At 45.5% G+C, this 19,672-nt stretch overlaps 2 protein-coding genes across 5 annotated transcripts in view; one reads left to right on the top strand and one right to left on the bottom strand.

Annotated features, from left to right (window-relative positions):
* Positions 1 to 719: 719 nt before the first annotated feature.
* On the top strand, positions 720 to 10,100 carry flot1b (flotillin 1b). 2 transcript variants are annotated; one of them, XM_072680536.1, is made up of 13 exons: positions 720 to 840; positions 2,921 to 2,981; positions 4,957 to 5,032; positions 5,237 to 5,327; positions 5,419 to 5,562; positions 6,431 to 6,550; positions 6,656 to 6,751; positions 7,421 to 7,573; positions 7,782 to 7,963; positions 8,945 to 8,990; positions 9,090 to 9,227; positions 9,450 to 9,614; positions 9,863 to 10,100. In XM_072680536.1, exons 2-13 carry the CDS (start codon positions 2,939 to 2,941, stop codon positions 9,884 to 9,886), a joined length of 1,278 nt encoding a protein of 425 aa, XP_072536637.1. In that variant the 5' UTR covers positions 720 to 840; positions 2,921 to 2,938; the 3' UTR covers positions 9,887 to 10,100. The 2 variants fall into 2 exon arrangements, with proteins under 2 accessions (XP_072536637.1, XP_072536638.1); XM_072680537.1 differs by lacking the exon at positions 720 to 840 and adding an exon at positions 1,237 to 1,319.
* Positions 10,101 to 13,484: 3,384 nt separating this feature from the next.
* ddr1 (discoidin domain receptor tyrosine kinase 1) overlaps positions 13,485 to 19,672 on the bottom strand; it is a 171,403-nt gene continuing 165,215 nt past the window's right edge. For all 3 annotated transcript variants that reach the window (XM_072680525.1, XM_072680526.1, XM_072680527.1), the window contains 5 exons: positions 19,404 to 19,531; positions 18,798 to 18,995; positions 18,117 to 18,387; positions 17,803 to 17,952; positions 13,485 to 17,425 (listed from right to left, as the gene is read on the bottom strand). In XM_072680525.1, the coding sequence (XP_072536626.1) occupies positions 17,285 to 17,425; positions 17,803 to 17,952; positions 18,117 to 18,387; positions 18,798 to 18,995; positions 19,404 to 19,531 (888 nt within the window). In that variant the 3' untranslated portion in view covers positions 13,485 to 17,284. The remainder of the gene's footprint in view (positions 17,426 to 17,802; positions 17,953 to 18,116; positions 18,388 to 18,797; positions 18,996 to 19,403; positions 19,532 to 19,672) is intronic.

Raw genomic sequence — 19,672 nt, 5'->3', positions numbered from 1 at the left:
TGTATATGCTATGCATGATATTACAATGTATTATATATTTCATGACAATGTAATATTGTTATTATTATGGTACAATATGCACTGAAAATTGTATATATTTTTAAATAACATCTATAATGTAATATGCCCATGCAAAGGACTGGCCTCCTGTCCAGAGGGTATCCCTGCCTTGCCCTCAAGGACTCCAGACCCTCTGACCCTTCCCATGAAGGCCGAGGGGGTGGATTGAGCGAGAGGGTATGGGCTTGACTGAAATGGGGTACGGGGGACTGTCAAATTCCAGTGTTCCAGATTTTCAAGCATCTAAATATCCCTTGTCTACCACGATACACCGTATGGACAAAAGTATTGGGACACCTACTCATGCATTGTTCATTCCAAAAATCAAGGGTTATTAAAAAAAAAGAGCCTATCCTGCTTTCTTTTGTTGTGCCCACTGTCTGTGTAGACCTTTCTACTAGATTTTGGAGGAGCACTGCTGTGAGGATTTGATGGCCCCTCCTCATCCATCCCCAGCTCCCCAACCCCTCATCGGTCCAGAGAGAGGACAGTAGTTCCACTGCTAGGGGAGGGGGGGGGGGTGGAGAGAGGTCTGTGCAACATAAGTAGGGGTGTCCACAAACATTTGGACACATAGTGTCCATGAGGTATGAGGCTACTTGGGGTGAGTGGGGTCACCCATTCCATTTCGAGTGAGGCTGCAGGGGGCGCTGTCGTGCCGGGGCTGTGTGAATGGGCGCGGCTACGTGTGTCTCGCCTTTACCCTGCTGTCTGTCGCTGCTACCAAAAAGACTGTAGCTACTATCAGACATTGCGCGATTGCGAAGCTTCCTGCTCTCGGTAAGACACTTAATCCAACAGCAGCATCGGCTAAATATGCTCCAGAATTACTCGGACATTAGCGGTGGGAGGCTGCCGTCGCCCGCCTGCTTGTTTACACTGAGTTAGTGACGTTAGCTAAGTTAACCTAGCAGGCGGATTCACGACGAGCAGCAGCGTAGCGGCGAGTGCAGTCCACTGACCAGACTCCGTGTTATCTATCTCTTTAACAGTATAGCTAGATATCTAGCTGCCTAACTTCATATCCTGTCCTGTTTAGGCCTCGGAGGAAAGTGTAGCCAGCTGTGGAGGAGCTACCAGTAGGCTGGACTGGTGCTGTGTAGCTAACCTACCTGTAACGCTATCTAGCGTAAGCTGCGCTGACTCCAGTGGTCAGCTCTGCGTTTGCGTAAAGCAGTCTTGTGACCTGTTCAGACACCATTGACCACGAAAATCTGCTTATTGAGCCCAAGATCATCATTAAAAAGTCACTCGTAAACGTATTTACTGGCTTTAAATATGAACCTATGTGGTTTAACCTTGGTTAGCTGGTTAATTCGGACGCATTTCAGCACTGATGGGAAGACCCTCAGGAATCCGCCTGTTTGTAGCTAGCTAGTTAGCTAGTTAGCGCTAGCATGTTGTGGTCCTCTGCTGTGGTTTTTCTCTTATAAGAGTGTCGCGATTTTAAATGAACGTATTTTCATTCATTTGAAGAAATGCTTTTCAGTTTAAAGTTTACTCCGTTACTAAATCAGTTGATCTGGGCTTCGTGTTCTACTTTCCGTTCCACCTTAAATAACGCGGTAGGTTCGGTGTGGCACCTGTGCCGAGCTGCGCTTTACTGCTGCGCCTTTTAAGGTGGAACGAATAATTCCGAGAGCTCCTGTGTGCTGCTGAACACTGGCCTGCCAGGGTTGTGTATAAGGGTGTATATGAGGCAGTTCCAGGTGTTTGTATATGAGGCAGTTCAGGTTTTGTATTGTGTATAAGGGTGTATATGAGGCAGTTCCAGGTGTTTGTATATGAGGCAGTTCAGGTTTTGTATTGTGTATAAGGGTTAATATGAGGCAGTTAAGGGATTTGGTATATGAGGCAGTTAAGGGATTTGGTATATGAGGCAGTTAAGGGATTTGGTATATGAGGCAGTTAAGGGATTTGGTATATGAGGCAGTTAAGGGATTTGGTATATGAGGCAGTTCAGAGATTTTGTATATGAGGCAGTTCAGGTTTTGTATTGTATATGAGGCAGTTCAGGGATTTGGTATATGAGGCAGTTCAGAGATTTTGTATATGAGGCAGTTCAGGTTTTGTATTGTATATAAGGGTTAATATGAGGCAGTTCAGGGATTTGGTATATGAGGCAGTTCAGGGATTTTGTATATGAGGCAGTTCAGGGATTTTGTATATGAGGCAGTTCAGGGATTTTGTATATGAGGCAGTTCAGGGATTTTGTATATGAGGCAGTTCAGGGATTTGGTATATGAGGCAGTTCCAGGTGTTTATAAATGAGGCAGTTCAGGGATTTTGTATATGAGGCAGTTCAGGGATTTTGTATATGAGGCAGTTCAGGGATTTTGTATATGAGGCAGTTCAGGGTGTTTATAAATGAGGCAGTTCAGGGATTTGGTATATGAGGCAGTGTTGATATCCAGTCTGAACAGATGTGTATATATGTGGTTTATTAAACTGGGCAGGGGTCTGAATGCTGTAGATGTTCTGCATGACTGAAGACATGTGGGGGTTCTGGTCTCGCCCACTGAGGAAGCGGCGGGGGAATCATCTCGCACGCGAGCCTCGGCATCATGTCGTGGTTTGGGTTTCAGTGCAGCTGAACGAAGCTACAGAAACAGGAAATCATGGAGAGAGTGGGAGGAAGAGGGAGGGGCTGCATGCCTTTAGCTGCACAAGTGTCCAGAGAAAAACAGCTGCTTATCTGGTGACAGAAACGTCATGTGATTTGCCCACAGCCACCCCCCCACACCCCCCCACCCCCCCTGTGTGAATGACCTCTGGCCATTAAATCCATGTAACAGTCTGATAATGGTAGCAGTAAGTCAGCACGGCTGGTCTCAATGTATGATGCTGGATTATTTTCCAGGTTTGATCCAGATTCAGGATGTTCTACACCTGCGGACCCAATGAGGCGATGGTGGTCTCAGGTAAGAACGAACCGCATCTCGCAGGTAGTCTTACATACATGACAAATACTGGTACCCAGGCTTAGGGCATCGAGTGTCCCTGTGACCAGAGCATCGTGTGGTAGGTTGAATCCCGGGCATGCTGCTAGCCATCGGCAGCCGGGACCAGAGGGAGCACAACTGGCCTTGCTCTCTCCAGAGCGGGTAGATGGCGCTCTCTCCTCACATCACACAGCACTGGCGTCTGCTGGCCAATGCATCAGAGCCGGGTACAACGCAAGAGCCCGGGGCAGCAGTTCGGGGGGAAAAGAGGTGGTGTCTGGCTTGCACATGTCGGAGGAGCATCGCATGTATGTGATAGGGCAAGAATATGAATGGGTGGGTACTTGCTGATCCAAATTGGGGAGAAAATGGGAAAAATATCAGAAATGGCAAAGATTTTTTAGGGGAATTTTCAGAATAGCTCTTTTCAGGCATGTTATACTGAAAACTGCTAGGAAGCCTCGTTTCCTGCTACTGTTTGTTTCGTACGGTGAATAACATAGTCGTTACAGCGTCTGAAGTCTGCTGACTATTGTAATACAGAGGCCTAGAAATGAATGAAACAGTAATAATAAGAATAATAATTTAATTATATGTTTAGTGGTTAAAATGTTGGAATTGCAGAGTGTAGTTCATTTATTTACCTGGATGGGCCTGGACCTCTCATCTGCTGTGATAAATTGCTGTGGGTGTTGCTTTGACTAACCAGTCTACACCCCCACACTCAGACCATGCCTTCCAAATCACCGCTGTCTCCTTATCAGCTGCCTTCGCCTCTGTGGTGGGTGGTGTCGCAACCTCGCTTTGTTCAAGATTCAGTGCGGAATGAGTCCTTTTTTTGACGACGTCTCCTGCTTTCCTATCTCCAGCATATCTGGGACTTGACTTCAGCGCTGCACACCCTTCACGTCATGAGTTTTAGTGCATGAAGCATTGCGGGGATTTCACACCCCGGCGGTGTCCGTATCTTGCAGCCGAAATCAGAACCCAGAATGGCCCTGGTTATGTAAAACTCAGTTCATCATAACATTTAAAAGCGGGGGTCATAAACTTTTTCACCTTTAGAGGTAGCGGTGGTGGAGTTAAGATTCCAGACAAGCGGCAATCACCGGGGACCAAGCACTGAGCGCCGTTCTGGCACTCCAGTAGAGTAATAGAAATAGATGTGCAGTCTCAAATGTCATTGGACATGACTTTGATTCATTTGATTGGTTGTTAGACTAGATGAAATAATTATTTACACAGTAATGACCTCTGTATTTTAGTCTGTTATGAAAAAATTGAGTTTTCATGGTAAAATCGTTCGTAGTGTTCTAGGAATCGTTCGTAGAGTTCTAGTGATGCGCTGGAGCCGTTACAGGGGGTTATATTATCACTAGGGCAGGGCAATCTATAAATACTGATATATATATATATATATATATATATATATATATATATATATATATATATATATATATATATAAATTGTTTTATACAAAATCTAAAAATGACCATATTCATAATATCGTTTTCATGGAAATATTTTGTTTCCTTCAAAACAACCTTGGTGTTCTAGGCCTTAGAAACATCGCAATTTAAGGAACGGCATGCCGACTCCATTTCACCATCCAAAACAACGTACTCCAACGTTTGCTCTGCAAGAGTCTCTGCAATTGCCTAATGTTTAATTATTAAAAAGTTCCTACTTAGCTCGATATTTCGTATTTATAATATACAGCATGTTGTGACTCTGGTGTTGCAAATACATATTTTAGCCCTTTTAAACCTATTTGAGTCATTTTGACCCTAATTCCACCACCACCACCCCCTCCCTCACGATGACTTTAAGGTTAATTGACCATGTGGATAGAAGGAGGAAATGACTGTAGCGACATCCCAGTTAAGATCAGCATAGTACACGTTACATGATGACCCCAAAAACTGATGCTCTTGCTTTTCCTTTCCTCTCCAGGCTGTGGACGCTCTCCTCCCATCATGATTTCCGGTGGAAGAGTGTTTGTCCTTCCCTGCATTCAGCAGATCCAGAGGTATTCAGTATTAATGACTCATTTACATTGATGTCATGATTTAGTAGAAAGCCGCCTTCTTCCCTAGACAGTATAGACAGTTACTCCAACAAAGGCAGGATAAACTGTGTCCCAATACTTTTGTCCAAGTGTGCTAAAAGTGGGAGTCGAGAAGGTTCAAATAGTTCAAATAATTCAAATAATAGCTCTCTCTCACGTCTTCAGGATATCTCTGAATACTCTGACTCTGAACGTAAAGAGTGATAAAGTCTACACCCGGCACGGAGTCCCCATCTCAGTGACTGGCATCGCGCAGGTTAGCCACATGCATGTCCACCTACCCAGCTACCCGCCCACTAAACGTCTGTGTGTGTGAGACTGATGAGCTTCATTGATGTTCTCTGTAGGTGAAGATCCAGGGGCAGAATAAGGAGATGCTGGCCACAGCCTGTCAGATGTTCTTGGGCAAAACGGAGAATGAGATTTCTCAGATCGCGCTGGAGACGCTGGAGGGCCACCAGAGAGCAATCATTGCTCACCTGACTGTGGAGGTACGGAGAGGAGTATCTTACTCTTCTCTCTTTTCTCACTCTGTCTCTCTCGTCCACACACAAAAACAGCTGCTAGAGCAGATGCAAACCACGATGTGTTGAAGTAAGTACGTAGAATAGGACTCTCTCTGGAGCAGATAAACGTGAACCTGTCGGCACCATGCTGCCTAATGCCAGGCATAGGCTAGAGGGGTATATATTAAGCCCCCCAGCATTGAGCTGTGGAGCAGTGGAGGAACTGTGTTCTTTGGAATAATGGATTGTGCTCCATCCAGTACCTTTGGGATGAGTTGGAGAGCGTAAGTTGAGGTGGTGATCATAATCATCCAACATCTTGACCTCACTAGCACTCAAATCCTCATCAGTTCTCCGGGATTTAGTAGAAAACCTTCTCTGGACAATAGAGACAGTTACTCCAACAAAAGCAAAATCAACTCTTAAAAAAAAACATCAGAAAAAAAAGAGCAGTGTCCCAATACTTTTGTCCAAATAGTGTACTAATACTGAACAGGGGCCCCTGCTTGTTCCTGTTTGCACGAATGGCACAACATCTTGAGGAAATTCCATATAAGCAGGAACAACGAGCAGGTGTCCCAATACTTTTGTCCAAATAGTTTGATTCCCAAAGACGTTGAGAACATTCCTCTGAGATTCTGGTCCATGCTGACCATGCTGATTGCGTCACACAGTTCTTGCAGATCTCTCTGGAGCTCCTTCATGATCACGCTGGACGTAGCCACTCGAAGATGGGTCATTTGTGGTCATGATGGGATGCACATGGTCATCAGTGATTGTCAGTATAATAATAATTATGCAAATTATTATAATTAGTTTTCAGTCTTACCTTTCCGATTGGCTTGTTTTGCAGGAGATCTATCAAGATCGTAAGAAGTTTTCAGAGCAGGTGTTCAAGGTGGCTTCCTCTGATCTGGTCAACATGGGCATCGGAGTGGTCAGCTACACACTCAAGGACGTTCACGATGACCAGGTGACTGCACAGTACACACACACACACACACACACACTCTTACAATCTCTCACACATTTAAGCATCTATCAGAAACTGACTCTGGCTCTGCTGTCCCTCTGTAAGGACTACCTCCACTCTCTGGGTAAAGCTCGTACTGCCCAGGTTCAGAGAGACGCTCGCATCGGTGAGGCTCAGTACAAGAGGGACGCCGTCATCAGGGTAGGAATTGTCTATCTCTCTCCTCCTTTCTGTCTTTACTCTCCAAATTAATCCCGAAGACCCTCATAACAACATCACTGTCTTAATTAACAGTTCCGGCTGGTAGGTCCCACAATAGAGCCCTGTGTTCTTACTGTAGAAGCTCCAGATCTCATCAGAACAAATAAAGCAGGTGAACATCAATCCAGTAAAAAGGAGAAACAAGAGAGAAGTGAGATCTTGTCTGTGAGCTAGTCTGAAGAACAGAGCTCGGTTCCTCCAGGTTTCTCCTGGACGCCCCCCCCCCCCCAGTCCAGTCAGCACAGCGTGGAGGATGTGTTCAACTCCATCATCATCATCATCATCATCAGCAGCAGCAGCAGCAGCTCACCTGATTTACCATCATTAAGCCCTGATTTACCACCAAACCAGGTGTTGATCTGAGGAGAACTCTAAATAACACTAGACTCCATGAGAGAGGAGAACTTTGAGAGGAGATGTTCTAATGATGAACACAGTGATGGAGAACCACCACCACCACCACCACTGTCTGTAGGAGTGTTATTGGTGATTATTGTAATATTATGAAGTGTTTTACTGAGGAGACAAACACTCACGTTTGGACAGTACTGTACCAGATGATAGATTTTACACATCTGCTCACTGTGTATTTACTGTGTATGTGTGCAGGAAGCCCATGCCATGCAGGAGAAGATATCTGCGCAGTACGTCAACGAGATCGAGATGGCGAAAGCTCAGAGAGACTACGAGCTGAAGAAAGCTGCCTACGACATCGAGATCAACACCAAGAAGGCAGAGTCTGAGATGGCCTACCAGCTTCAGGTACAGGAATCGTCTACAGCTCGTCCCACAGCCTCTCCAAGCCATTGAAACAGCAGTTAATGGGATGAGCAGATGAGATTCTCATGCATACGTCATTTTCACAAAGTCGTTATTGATCTTTATTGACTCACTTCTATCTGAACAGAAGTTTCAGCAGGAATCAGAAGGGTGGGGTAAATGTGGCCTTTGACTCGTTCTTTTGCATCAGGTGGCGAAGACAAAGCAGAAGATCGAGGAGGAGAAGATGCAGGTGATGGTGGTGGAGCGCACACAGCAGATCACCCTGCAGGAACAAGAAATTTCACGCAAGGAGAAGGAACTGGAGGCCAAGGTCAAGAAGCCAGCCGAGGCTGAGAAATACCGCCTGGAGAAACTCGCAGAGGCTGAACGGTTAGCAAAGTGTTTTATCAGAAAGCAACCCACAGGTGCTGGGCCCACAGGCGCTGGGCCAGTTTACCCTGGGTCTGTAATTAAAGTAATTACTACAGAGATCTGATTTTTAATTCTACAGTCTGACTAATAATTCTGAAGTGATTTTAATCTAAATGTATAATATATATTCGTTTTTATCCAGTATAAATCTTTAGTGTGTGTAACTTTTGTAGTCTGATAGTAATAATTGTAGAGCATTTTACTCCAGTATGAATCTGCATTGTGTGTCGTTGTTTTTTTACAGTCTAACTGTAATAATGTTAGAACATTTTAATCCGGTATGAATTCACAATGTGTAATGTAGTTTGTACAGTCTAACTGTGAGGCCATGTTAATCCAGTGTGAATCTGCAGTGTGTAGTTTTTTACTTCAGTGACATTATCTGCAGTGATTTCAATCCAGTATGAATCTGCAGGGTGTGTGTAGTTTGTAGTCTGACAGTATTAACTCTGAGGGGATGTTAATCCAGTATGAATCTGCAGGGTGTGTGTAGTTTGTAGTCTGACAGTATTAACTCTGAGGGGATGTCAATCCAGTATGAATCTGCAGGGTGTGTGTAGTTTGTAGTCTGACAGTATTAACTCTGAGGTGATGTTAATCCAGTATGAATCTGCAGGGTGTGTGTAGTTTGTAGTCTGACAGTATTAACTCTGAGGGGATGTCAATCCAGTATGAATCTGCAGGGTGTGTGTAGTTTGTAGTCTGACAGTATTAACTCTGAGGGGATGTTAATCCAGTATGAATCTGCAGGGTGTGTGTAGTTTGTAGTCTGACAGTATTAACTCTGAGGGGATGTTAATCCAGTATGAATCTGCAGGGTGTGTAGCTTCAACAGTCTGGCTGTCTAAGTTGATAAGTCCAGGCTATCTGGGGATAGTGTCCATTTTCTCTGTCTCTCTGTCTCTCTCTCTCTCTCTCTCTCTCTCTCTCTCTCTGCAGGCTGCAGCTGATCATGGAGGCTGAAGCTGAGGCCGAGTCTATTAGAGTGAGTGTGTAAATTAGCTGGTTGTCTTTTTTTTTTTTTCCAGGTTTGATTCGTTAGATCAGCAGTTCTGAATCTCTCCTCCTCTTCCTGTGTTTCCAGATGAAGGGCGAAGCAGAAGCGTTTGCCATGGAGGCTAAGGGCCGCGCTGAGGCCGAGCAGATGGCCAAGAAGGCAGAGGCTTTCAAGCAGTACAAGGAGGGAGCCATGGTGGACATGCTGCTGGAGAAACTGCCTCTGGTCAGCTGGCTCACTTATTCACCATGAAGATAACTGGCAGTGAATCCGTCTGATAGTTAATGGCTTATTAATGCCTTGGAACAATCCATTATTCTTGCAGCTATTATTTTAATTTAATAATTTATTGTAGTTATGACTGACAAGTAAGCCAATTACACCCCCCCCATATGATTTTTGCTACCATGTCATTGTCTAAATGTCGTCCGCTTCTGTTCCACGCAGATGGCAGAAGAGATCAGCAAGCCCCTCTCTGCAGCCCAGAAAGTGACCATGGTGTCCAGCGGAGGCTCCGAGGTGGGAGCGGCCAAGCTGACCGGGGAAGTTCTGGACATCATGACCCGTCTGCCAGCAGCTGTGGAGAAACTGACCGGAATCAACATCTCTCAGGTGATGACACGAGCGCACTTTGCCTAAAGGGGAGTTCAGGATTCAGGACCACTGAGTCATTCGGGGTGGTCCAGAGTGAACAGGCTTGCATTTTCTTGCTTGGTCCGGACCAAGAGACCCGAACTGCAAGTATCAACACTAATGTGCAACGCTAATGTGGTTTCTGACCATTCCAGGTAGCCATCATTTAGCTATGTCCTCGCAGCAGCAGCAGTAGTTTCTCACTGAACCTTATTCTGTGTCGACAGGTTTCCTCCACCCGCATGGGCTAACCAGGGACCTGACCGAACTGGAGTTGGGGAGCCTGCATGAAGAATGGTGGCATCTCCTCCTGCTCAGATCTCTATGCATACCTGAGTTGCTGTCCTTCTCTACAGTCCTGTTAATTGAAGGCTTTTTGTTTTGTAGTGCTGCATTGTTTAGGACATTCTGTAAAACTGTCACTTCGTCCTTTTATATGTTCAGAGTTGAATAATTCTCTTGGGTATGGGGGGGGGGGGTGTAGGGGGGGGCTGTAATGCGCACACTTTCATATTTCATATCTGTTCTATTGTTGTAGTTTTGCTTTTCTTTTCTTAGATATACAGTCAGACCTAAAGTGCACTCTGTGGGCATAAGCAGTGCAACTGTGCCTTACTGACTGTGCCACCACAGCTTCTGTATGTGTACAATGCTACCTTTGGCCATACAGATGTACATACTCGTTTAACCCGTTGGTCTAGTGGAAGTAGAACGAGCAAAAAAAGTAGGAAGGTAGGCAGGCGGTGTCCTGATAGCGCTACGTTTTGAGCCAGAAATCAGTTGATCAGTTTTGAGGGTGGGTTTAGTTGTTTGTTTGTTTGTGTATTTGTTTAACTTTAAAACTTTTAGCTTGTAAAAATGGCCTTACTTACAATACTGAATATTTCTAATATTGCACTGTGCCTATATTCTCCTAATATGTCCATTATTGTCCATTAGGTCAGTAGGAGCAGTGGTGAAACCCCAGCTGTGAGTGTCGTGTGTATACACACACGTTGTAAATGTGATTGCTTTTCCAGCCTTTATACTGCTGCTCCGTTCTCCTCTGCCCTGATGCTGCTGCATAAACATATACATATATAGCTAGACATATATACAAGCAACATGTAATAGTATATGAGTAATATTTAATACATATAAGCTCCTCAGACAAAAAGTAGTCACCCTGCGTGTTTAAGGTGGCAGTAACTTCCGGCTCTTGCAGATGGCTTTGCTTGCGGATAATGGGACTGGACTCAGACTTTGAGAATAGTACAGTACGGGCCATGCGTGTCTCGTTGGATGTGGAAAATGGGTCGCAACGCAGATACAGTTGATGATTGGCTAGAAGGACTGATTGCATTGAGGTGCACCAAAGACTATAGTGTGAAGGAAGTAGCTGTATTGAAGCTTACGGTCATACAGGTCTACCAGCAGTGGCAGAAATCCCAGCCTACAGTCCATAACTTGGGTGTGAACTCCAGACACCGTATGGACTTGTTTGGTTCCACCAGCAGCTCCGGCGCTTTTACACAGTAATCTTCTGTGTAGTACAGATTTAGGAGTGTAACGTAACGTACACGAAATGTAGCAGAATTAATAAGTAATCTGGGAGCGCTTCTGATTGGTCCATTTGCTCTGTTAAAGGGCAGCTGGTAGTTTTGGTATGACAGCAGTGTTGGAGAAGCTGTATGTGGCCAATATCTGAGAAAAGTGCTGCAGTGCAGTTCAATCAGAGCAGAGCACTTGTTTGTGGTTTCCACCCGTTAGAAATGATGATGATGGTGGTGGTGGTGGGGGTGGCAGGAAGTGTGTGACTGAAACTGTGTATCTCTTTGTTCTGCAGAGAAGGGAAGCAGAAGACTAGAGAAAGGGAGTGGTTTGGTGTTGACCACAGAGCAGGGAAAGTGTGTTAGACGTAGGCCAGGCGCTCACTGTGTGCCCACCGACGCTCGGCATGGAGTTTTTAGATGAGCTTCTTAAGGTGAGCCTAAATAAATAAATAAGAGTGTGAACTATGCATGATCTGTCCTGTGCTGTAGTGATGTCTGTTAGCAGTGAAATTAGGCCCGATCTGCAATTACCCTTGCCGAAAAGCATCATATATCACATAGATACCAAAAAACGAGCCTAAAAGGGTAGAGCGAGCATCCTATTGAACTCTCTCACTCTCTCTCTCTCTCTCTCTTCTCTGCGTCCACACAGCAGTTAAAGTGGCCCAAATCCAATTATATATATTTTTAGGCTTTAGGCTGTAATGTGACCTATATCTGGCATCAGTCTGAACAGCTCCCGCTCCTAAACTGCTTCACGCCAAGTTTCGGTTTCATCTCGACCAGCATCACGGGTGCTATCAAGGAGTTCCAGTGTCAGACAGCTGGCTGGGGCGAGAATCGGCGAGACTACGCTCCTGCTCGCTGTCAAAAAGGGTACGTTATTCGGCCACGCCCACATCATTAGTTTGCGTCCTTCGCTGTTACTGTTTTTTATTTTCCTTTGACACGACAGCAGCAGCAGCGCCCTCTTGTGGCCACATTCGGGACATTTTATCAGACATTCAGGCATTTTCTTCGGACCGGTTGTTGGGATATGAGCCTTCTAGTGTAGATTAAACAGAAAGAGATTTGGGCCTCTTTTACCTGCTGTGTGAACGCAGCCCAAGGTGCCTTTGAGAAACCGTGAGCATCTGACCAACCACGGCCTGGGTTGTTGGTCAGGCAGGTCTTTTTTTTTTTTTTTTTTTTTAACATTTCCTCAGCAAAGGTTCACTGATGTTTGTGAAGTTGGGTAAGTAGGTAGGTAGGTGGGTGGGCATCGTTACAGACCACCCCCCTCCCCATGATATCAGTCTGTATGCTGTGTACTGTTTGAATCCTTTTGAAATTCTGCTCCCAAAGAAAACTGTGCCTTTAGTTTCTGTACATCCTCAAGTTCATGGATTTTACACTTCCACAAACCAGAGCATTGTTTAATAAATTGTTCATTGCTCTTCACAGTAGCAGGTTAGTGAGTATCGCCTTATTTACAGCATTATTTACAACTTATTTACAAACAGCAGCATCTAGTGGACAAAGGTAGACGTGCAGTTTGAATAGACACACACCGGACAGGCCGCACTAGGAAGCGCAAACTGACTCAAGTTTCGAGATGGTTTGTGGTTGTCTTGACTTTTTATTATTATTATTATTATTTACAAAAAGTCTAGCGATGTATCATTTTTATTTTGATTTATTTATTTTTGGCAAACCCAGTTTTCCTCCTTAATTGTAGACCCATAGACCAAACCCACTCGTTACCACTCCCCTCCAAAGAGGTATATATAATAATATAATATAATCCTTTATTAGTCCCACAGTGAGGAGATTCTCAGTGTCACAGCAGAAAAGGGATAGCAAGACACTCAGATGCAAAAACGTAGATAAATTACCAATATATATATATATATATATACACACAATATAAATAATAGAAGTAAAAAGCAATAACAATATTATTTACAAATCACATGTACGGCCCCCGACAATGGGAGGGTGGGGATCTTCCCAGACTTGTTAACATATTCCTCGTGCAGGGCTTCTGTATGTCCTGAGCACTGTCTGTAATCCTTACCTCACAAAAATATTAGCTGACCAGCTCTCGGGATCGGCTAATTACAGAAATATCGGCCAAACTATATATTTTTTTGGCTGAGAATTGACCGATACGATACATAGCCGATCAATACATTTTCCATCTCTAACTTGAATGAATTTGAGATGTTTTTGGGCGTGTATTTAATTAGATGAGATTAGTGACTAGACTTTTACTAGCACACAAATCTGCCTGCTGAATATGATTAACACTGCTTAAAAATAAACACACCTCTCTGTGTTTCTTGTCTGAAACGGTTAATTTTTATTAAAACAACTACAAAAATAGACGACAGGCACCGACACAGGCAGCAAAGCTCCGACAGAGACAGACCCAACCATTAACAACACAGACACCAAATATTAGTGAAGAAAATTATGTCCCATTGATTATTTACACGTGTTTTTTTTTCCTTTCCTTTTACATCAAAGAAAATATGAACAGAAGGCAGATCCACAGACAGTCATGCCCGAAATCAGATTTATAAAAATACAAGTTTTAGTTTCAGGACTACAGTGTATCAAAAAAAGGGGGTTAAAAGGTCATTCGACGTCGCAACATAACCATTTACCACATTTATCACATTCTGTCCCGCGCTATATTACAGTATGTAGGCTAGTCCTCCGCTCCCACCCATCCACCCACTCACTCACTCACTCACTCACATACACAACCACTTACAGACTGTTCAGAGTTCAGATTATTACATATTAAAAGGGAATTTTCAACGTTTCTTTATAAATATCTGGTTAAGATGCTTCCGAGAAACCTAAAGAGTCAGACCCCTTCACAGTGGTGGTGAATGAACCCAGACGCCTGTACAGTTTCCCTTCTAAGGTGATGAGTACACAGCTGGAGGCCGGAGACGCTGTGTAACTGTGGTCCTGCTAGCACCTCCCACGCTCTTGAAGACTGCCGAACTCGGAGGGCTGGAGTTCGGAAGCTGCGGCTTCTAGGTAAGTGCACGAAGCTGAAGCCCCGCCCAGCGAAGAATGGAGGAGACGGGGAGGCTGAGGGTGCAAAGTTATTCGATGTGATGATGACGATGATGGAGTGAGCCTGAGGGTTTATATAAGACTGAGTGGGAGGAGTTTTGGGTGTGTAAGTGATGTCATAAGTCCACTTGCTGAAAACACCCCATACCCACCCACCCACCCAAAAAGCATCATAAGACTCACATTAACCAATCGTCCTGGCGGAGGGGTGCATAACCGGTACTGTACGGCAAAGTAGTCCCAAAAGCAAACTGATTACATCCTGATTTTCCACTTTTTGCCTTCATCTTCATCATCATCACACATAAAACTCATGTAAAACATGGTGGTGGAAGCTTCACCAGTGGGTTTGGCCAGTAAATAAAGTGTCTGTATCTGTGTTGTTCTCATAGCGACGCCTGGTTTCCCTTCACCACCACTGTAAAGACGCCTACAGCCAGTACCTACGGTATCTAGCAATTAATAGATGCAGAAATCTTGAAAAACGTCCCCTTTAAAACCCCTTAAATCAGCTGGTCAATAATCCTCCAGGCTCAAGACTCAGTTCTCATTCACGCTGGACATGATAAGAAAATAAAGCTTCTGAACTCTAACGAGTAGCGATTCATACCGCCGCGTCTGCAGTTACGCATTCCAATAATCAGGGTTGACATTAAAGTGCAGCTATGCGTTTACGGGCCTGTGGTGGGGCTGAAAATCACTGTGTAACCAGTATGAATTAACTTAAAGGGCCCATATCATGAACATCAAATTATAATTAAAAAGAATTCATTAAAAAGGGGAGGGGTTTGATGATGTATGCAATGTATGTAATAATGCCACACCTTCACTAATAACACACCTCTAATTAGGTCACCTATTAAGCTCACGGCCAATTGGGCTGCTCTTTGAACAGGGCAGTGGACGATGCTGGACAATACGGGAAAACTGCTGGATATGGGCCCTTTAATGACCGATTTACATATTTACACGTAGCTCTGCTTACTCCCTCTTCTTTCCAATCCTGTCCAATCAGAAACCAGGGAAGCCAGGGTGCAAAACATACCCAAATACAATACCTACAGTCTTCTCGCTCCCCGACCTGGACAAGAGAACAGGTCACAGTCCAGTATCGTGCTCTTTGTCCATCGAATTAATCTCAGATCCAGTTAAAGCCCAGTTCAGACCAGTTCAGGCTAATCCAGTAGCGAATTAACTGGTGGATCGGGAAATTACACACACACACACACACACTCTCTCTCTCTCACTGCTCAGACATTCACCAGCACTGGTGGGAGGCGGGATAAATTCTTGCACATTCTTGTACTGCACCTGCACTGACCGACAGCGGCGCAGTACGAGTGGAGTGGTGGCGGAGCGTCCGATACTGCAGCGGTCATCCTTGAACCTGGTCTTGAAGGGTTACCAACACTGCCCGTTAAAGGAGGAGTCCCACACTCTCTTCAACCTGGCTCATGAGCTACGTCCCAAGTCAGGGGCTGCGTCCTTCGAAGGGCGTGGAATACGAAGGCCATGGGGGCGAACCGCAACGTATGGGAAAATAGTGCCTATAAAAACCTGAAACCTCATCATCATCATCATCATCATCATCATCCTCACAAATCCGAGTGGAAATTTGGGAAATGTGTCAAAATGGTTATGATGCTCCATGTCTGTACGTTTAGTAACACCTCGAAAATAATACCTATTAAAAAAAGAGAAAAGCCCTCAAACCAGTCTCGAGTAAGTTCACTGCTCGCGGAGTGATTTTACAGATAGCTTGAATTAACCCTCGCGCCCGAGATCAGACAGAATTCTTAAAGAAGAAGAAGAAGAAGAAGAAAGCTTCTTACTTTGTGAGTAGTCATTCAGGTAATCATCCGTTACCTCGGTCCTATTATTACTATTGCGCTATCGTCCCAAGGAAGAGTAATTTGCTGAGATCACAACGGTTATTATATCTGCTGATCTGAGAGATTTGATTCACAGTCTAGAGTTTGATGCTGTTCAGCTGAAGAAGACCCTCCACCAGCAGTAGCAGTACGGCTGAAGGTGATTAGAATGGTTAAGATCAGAAGGTAAGGGTTGTATATAACTGAGGGGTTAAACTGAGGGCTAAAGGCCTTTACACGCCGCACACCGCGCTAATATTGACACTTTTTTTGACATAACGTGAATCTGGCGGTTGTTCTTTACCTTGTGTCCAAATTTGAAGATGAACTGACCAATAGAAATGCTTCAAAATGACCTGGAATAAAAGCACTGTAATAGAGCAGCTCACAGTGAGGGCTAGCCAGGCAGAAGTACAGCCTCCAAACATGGTGGAGGTAGTGCCACACACTGTTACACAGCTCACAGTGAAAGCTAGCCAGGCTGAAGTACAGCCTCCAAACATGGTGGAGGTAGTTTCACACACTTCCATGGTCTTGATAGATGCTCCCCAGATAGAATGCCCATGTGGGGCCCGTATAGGTAGCCCAACTGGGAACCAGAACGTTTTGTCCATAGGTTCCATATTGGCCCCACATATGGATGGCCTACCAGGGTCAGTGATGGGACCAGGAGAGGTTAAACAGGGGCCACATCTGGGTTGTACAATGGTACATAGGGCCTAGATGGGACCCAGGTGAGATGTAGGTGTGTAAAGGCCTTAGCGTTCAGGCTGCGGGGATTTAGGGTTAGGACTAGCTTGGGGTTTTAGCTCTAAAGCAGGGCCAGCTGGAGCGCTGAACCAGCAGCGACTCGCAGCCTCGACCCGCCAATCACAACGTACGCTAAAGTACATAAGAGTGCTTAGCTCCGCCTACTTCTACACCAGCTACACCTCCACCAGCTTGTGCGATCTACACACACATACACACTCACTCACTCACACAGACGCTCGGCCTCACACACACTCACAGGCCTCTCTTCTGTTTGAAGGAGGGATGGATTGGTACGAGTCGCTTCGTTCGTTCGTTCGTTCATTCATTCATTCATTCATTCATTCATTCATTCATTCGTTCGCTCATTTTTCACCTCACTCTCTCTCTCTCTCTCTCTCGCCCCAGCCCTTTCCGACGTGCTCTACACCATGTTCATGGCGTCCTCAGTGAGGAAGGAGTGAATGTGTGTGAAAGAGGGGCGGAGTTTACAGTCTCTGTTCCAGCAGCTCAGCATCAGCTCGTACAGACCCTGCGGGCACACGGCCGGCCGAGCCAGATACACCTAAAACAGAGAGAGAGAGAAAGAGAGAGAGAGCTATAATAATAATAATAATAATAATTATTATTATTAATAATAAGTAATGTAAGCCTATAGCCACCCCAATAAGCATGGTGCTAAGTGCAGGCCTAAATCATCACACACTCCTGCCCCACACACCTTCATACAGTTTTTGAGGGGTCATACAGGGAGAGCTAAATGCTAATTGGTGCTAAATGCTAATTGGTGGGATACAAAATTCCCTACCTTGTCAATAGGGAAGCTCTGATTTGGGAATTGTGTCTGCGGTTGCCAATGCATGATTATTGCTGTCATTTGTAATTGTGTAATTTGTAAGTGTGTGTGTGTGTGTGTGTGTGTGTGTGTGTGTGTGTGTGTACCTGTCTTCCGTGGTCTCTGAAGAACTCTCCTGCATTATCGATGACTTGCTCATCAGTCATGTGACTGTAGGGCTGCTCCTGACACACACTCAGCATCTCCCAGAGAGTCACCCCGAACGCCCACACGTCACTGGCCGTGGTGAACTTCCCCTGCACACACACACACACACACACACACACACACACACACACACACACACACACACGGTGTGAATAAAGAATGGAATAAAATCAGTATTAAAACAGCCCTGGAATATCAAAGGGCAAATACACACACACACACACACACACACACACACACACACACTTCTCACCATGAGGATACACTCCCAGGCCATCCAGCGAATGGGCAGCACAGCTCTGCCCTGGATGCGGTAGTAATCTCCGGCGTAGAGGTTCCTGCTCATGCCGAAGTCTGCGATTTTAATGTGCCTCTCGCCCGTCCTGTCGTCGTCGTCGCCGTCCCCCCGCTCGCCCCCCACCAGGCAGTTCCGCGTGGCCAGGTCCCGGTGGACGAAGTTCAGAGACGCCAGGAACTTCATTCCAGAGGCTATCTGACTCGCCATGGAGATCAGAGCAGGGTAGCTGAGGAACAGAACACACAACCGCTCAACATTTCCACATCGTATGCATATACACACACACACACGCACGCACACACACGCACGCACACACACGCACGCACACACACACACACACACACACACACGCGCACACAGTTCTAGAGCCGCCGTAGTGAAGCTGTACGAAGAATGGACTTCTCGTCCGTTGAGGGTCTCCCAGTGGCCAACAGTGGAGCCCCACAGGCCATTAATGCCAGCGGCTACTCTGATGAGTGGTACAGACCAGTCTCGCTAGGGTCATCCGAGCCAAGGGTGGGTGTTCCTACTATTAGGTGGGTGGTCATAATATTCGGAGATAGGTTCACATCCTCTGAAGATCCTCTAATACATGCATAGGTGTCTGTGTGTGTGTGTATGTGTGCGTGTGTGTACCTGATGGTTGGCGTGTTGTGCAGTGGTCCGGTCTTGTCCAGCAGTACTCTTTGGGAGAGATACTGGTTGAGGTCTCCGCTCTCCATGTATTCGGTCACCATACACAGCGGGTCACTGCTCACACACACCCCGAGCAGACGGATTATGTTGGGATCCTTCAGACGGGACAAAATTTTGACTTCCTTTAGGAAGTCATTCCTGCGAGAGAGGGGACAAGGGGACAGGGGACAGTCATGAGAATAATAATAAAAATAATAATAATAACAACAGTACTGTATGTCTCTCACTCTCCTCCTCATGCAGTAAATGCAGTAAATATGTATATCCAGCAGCCCATGCATGGCCTCAGACAGGGGTTAAGCCTAGTCTTGGTCTATAATGCAGTACTGATCTGACCAATAATGCTTTAGACATGAACTGGAGAGATTATTGGACCTGAAAGTCATTTCCAGGTACCGCATTAAAAGCACTTCAGGATGAGCTGGAGTGGCGACTGTGGTCCGGGACGTATGGCCTAGCGTCTGCACCTGGCCTCACTGATGCTCTGGTGGCTAAACGCAGTCAAACAGGAGAAAACAGGAGGGCTGCAAATGGGAGACTGCTAACCTGGCATTTTTAGAAGCATCAGGCCGCAGTATCTTCACGGCCACCAGCAGGGGGCGGCCTTTCCTCACGTTAAAGGGAAACTCCAGGTTGGGCAGGTCCTGAGGGTTTTCGATCTCACACAGGTGAACCTTAGAGAAGACGCATGAGGGCATAAGAGTGAGGATGAGGGACGTTTACAGTTGCTAGGCTAATGTTGCTATCAAACACTGGATTTGGACTGTGTATCAATCTCACGGCACATAGTACACTATTAATGCCTTAGCTGAGGA

The sequence above is a fragment of the Salminus brasiliensis genome, chromosome 5, assembly GCF_030463535.1.
Source record: "Salminus brasiliensis chromosome 5, fSalBra1.hap2, whole genome shotgun sequence".
Classification (NCBI taxonomy): domain Eukaryota; kingdom Metazoa; phylum Chordata; class Actinopteri; order Characiformes; family Bryconidae; genus Salminus; species Salminus brasiliensis.
Note: the sequence above shows the minus strand (reverse complement) of the source record. Positions and strands in the feature narration are given on the sequence as shown.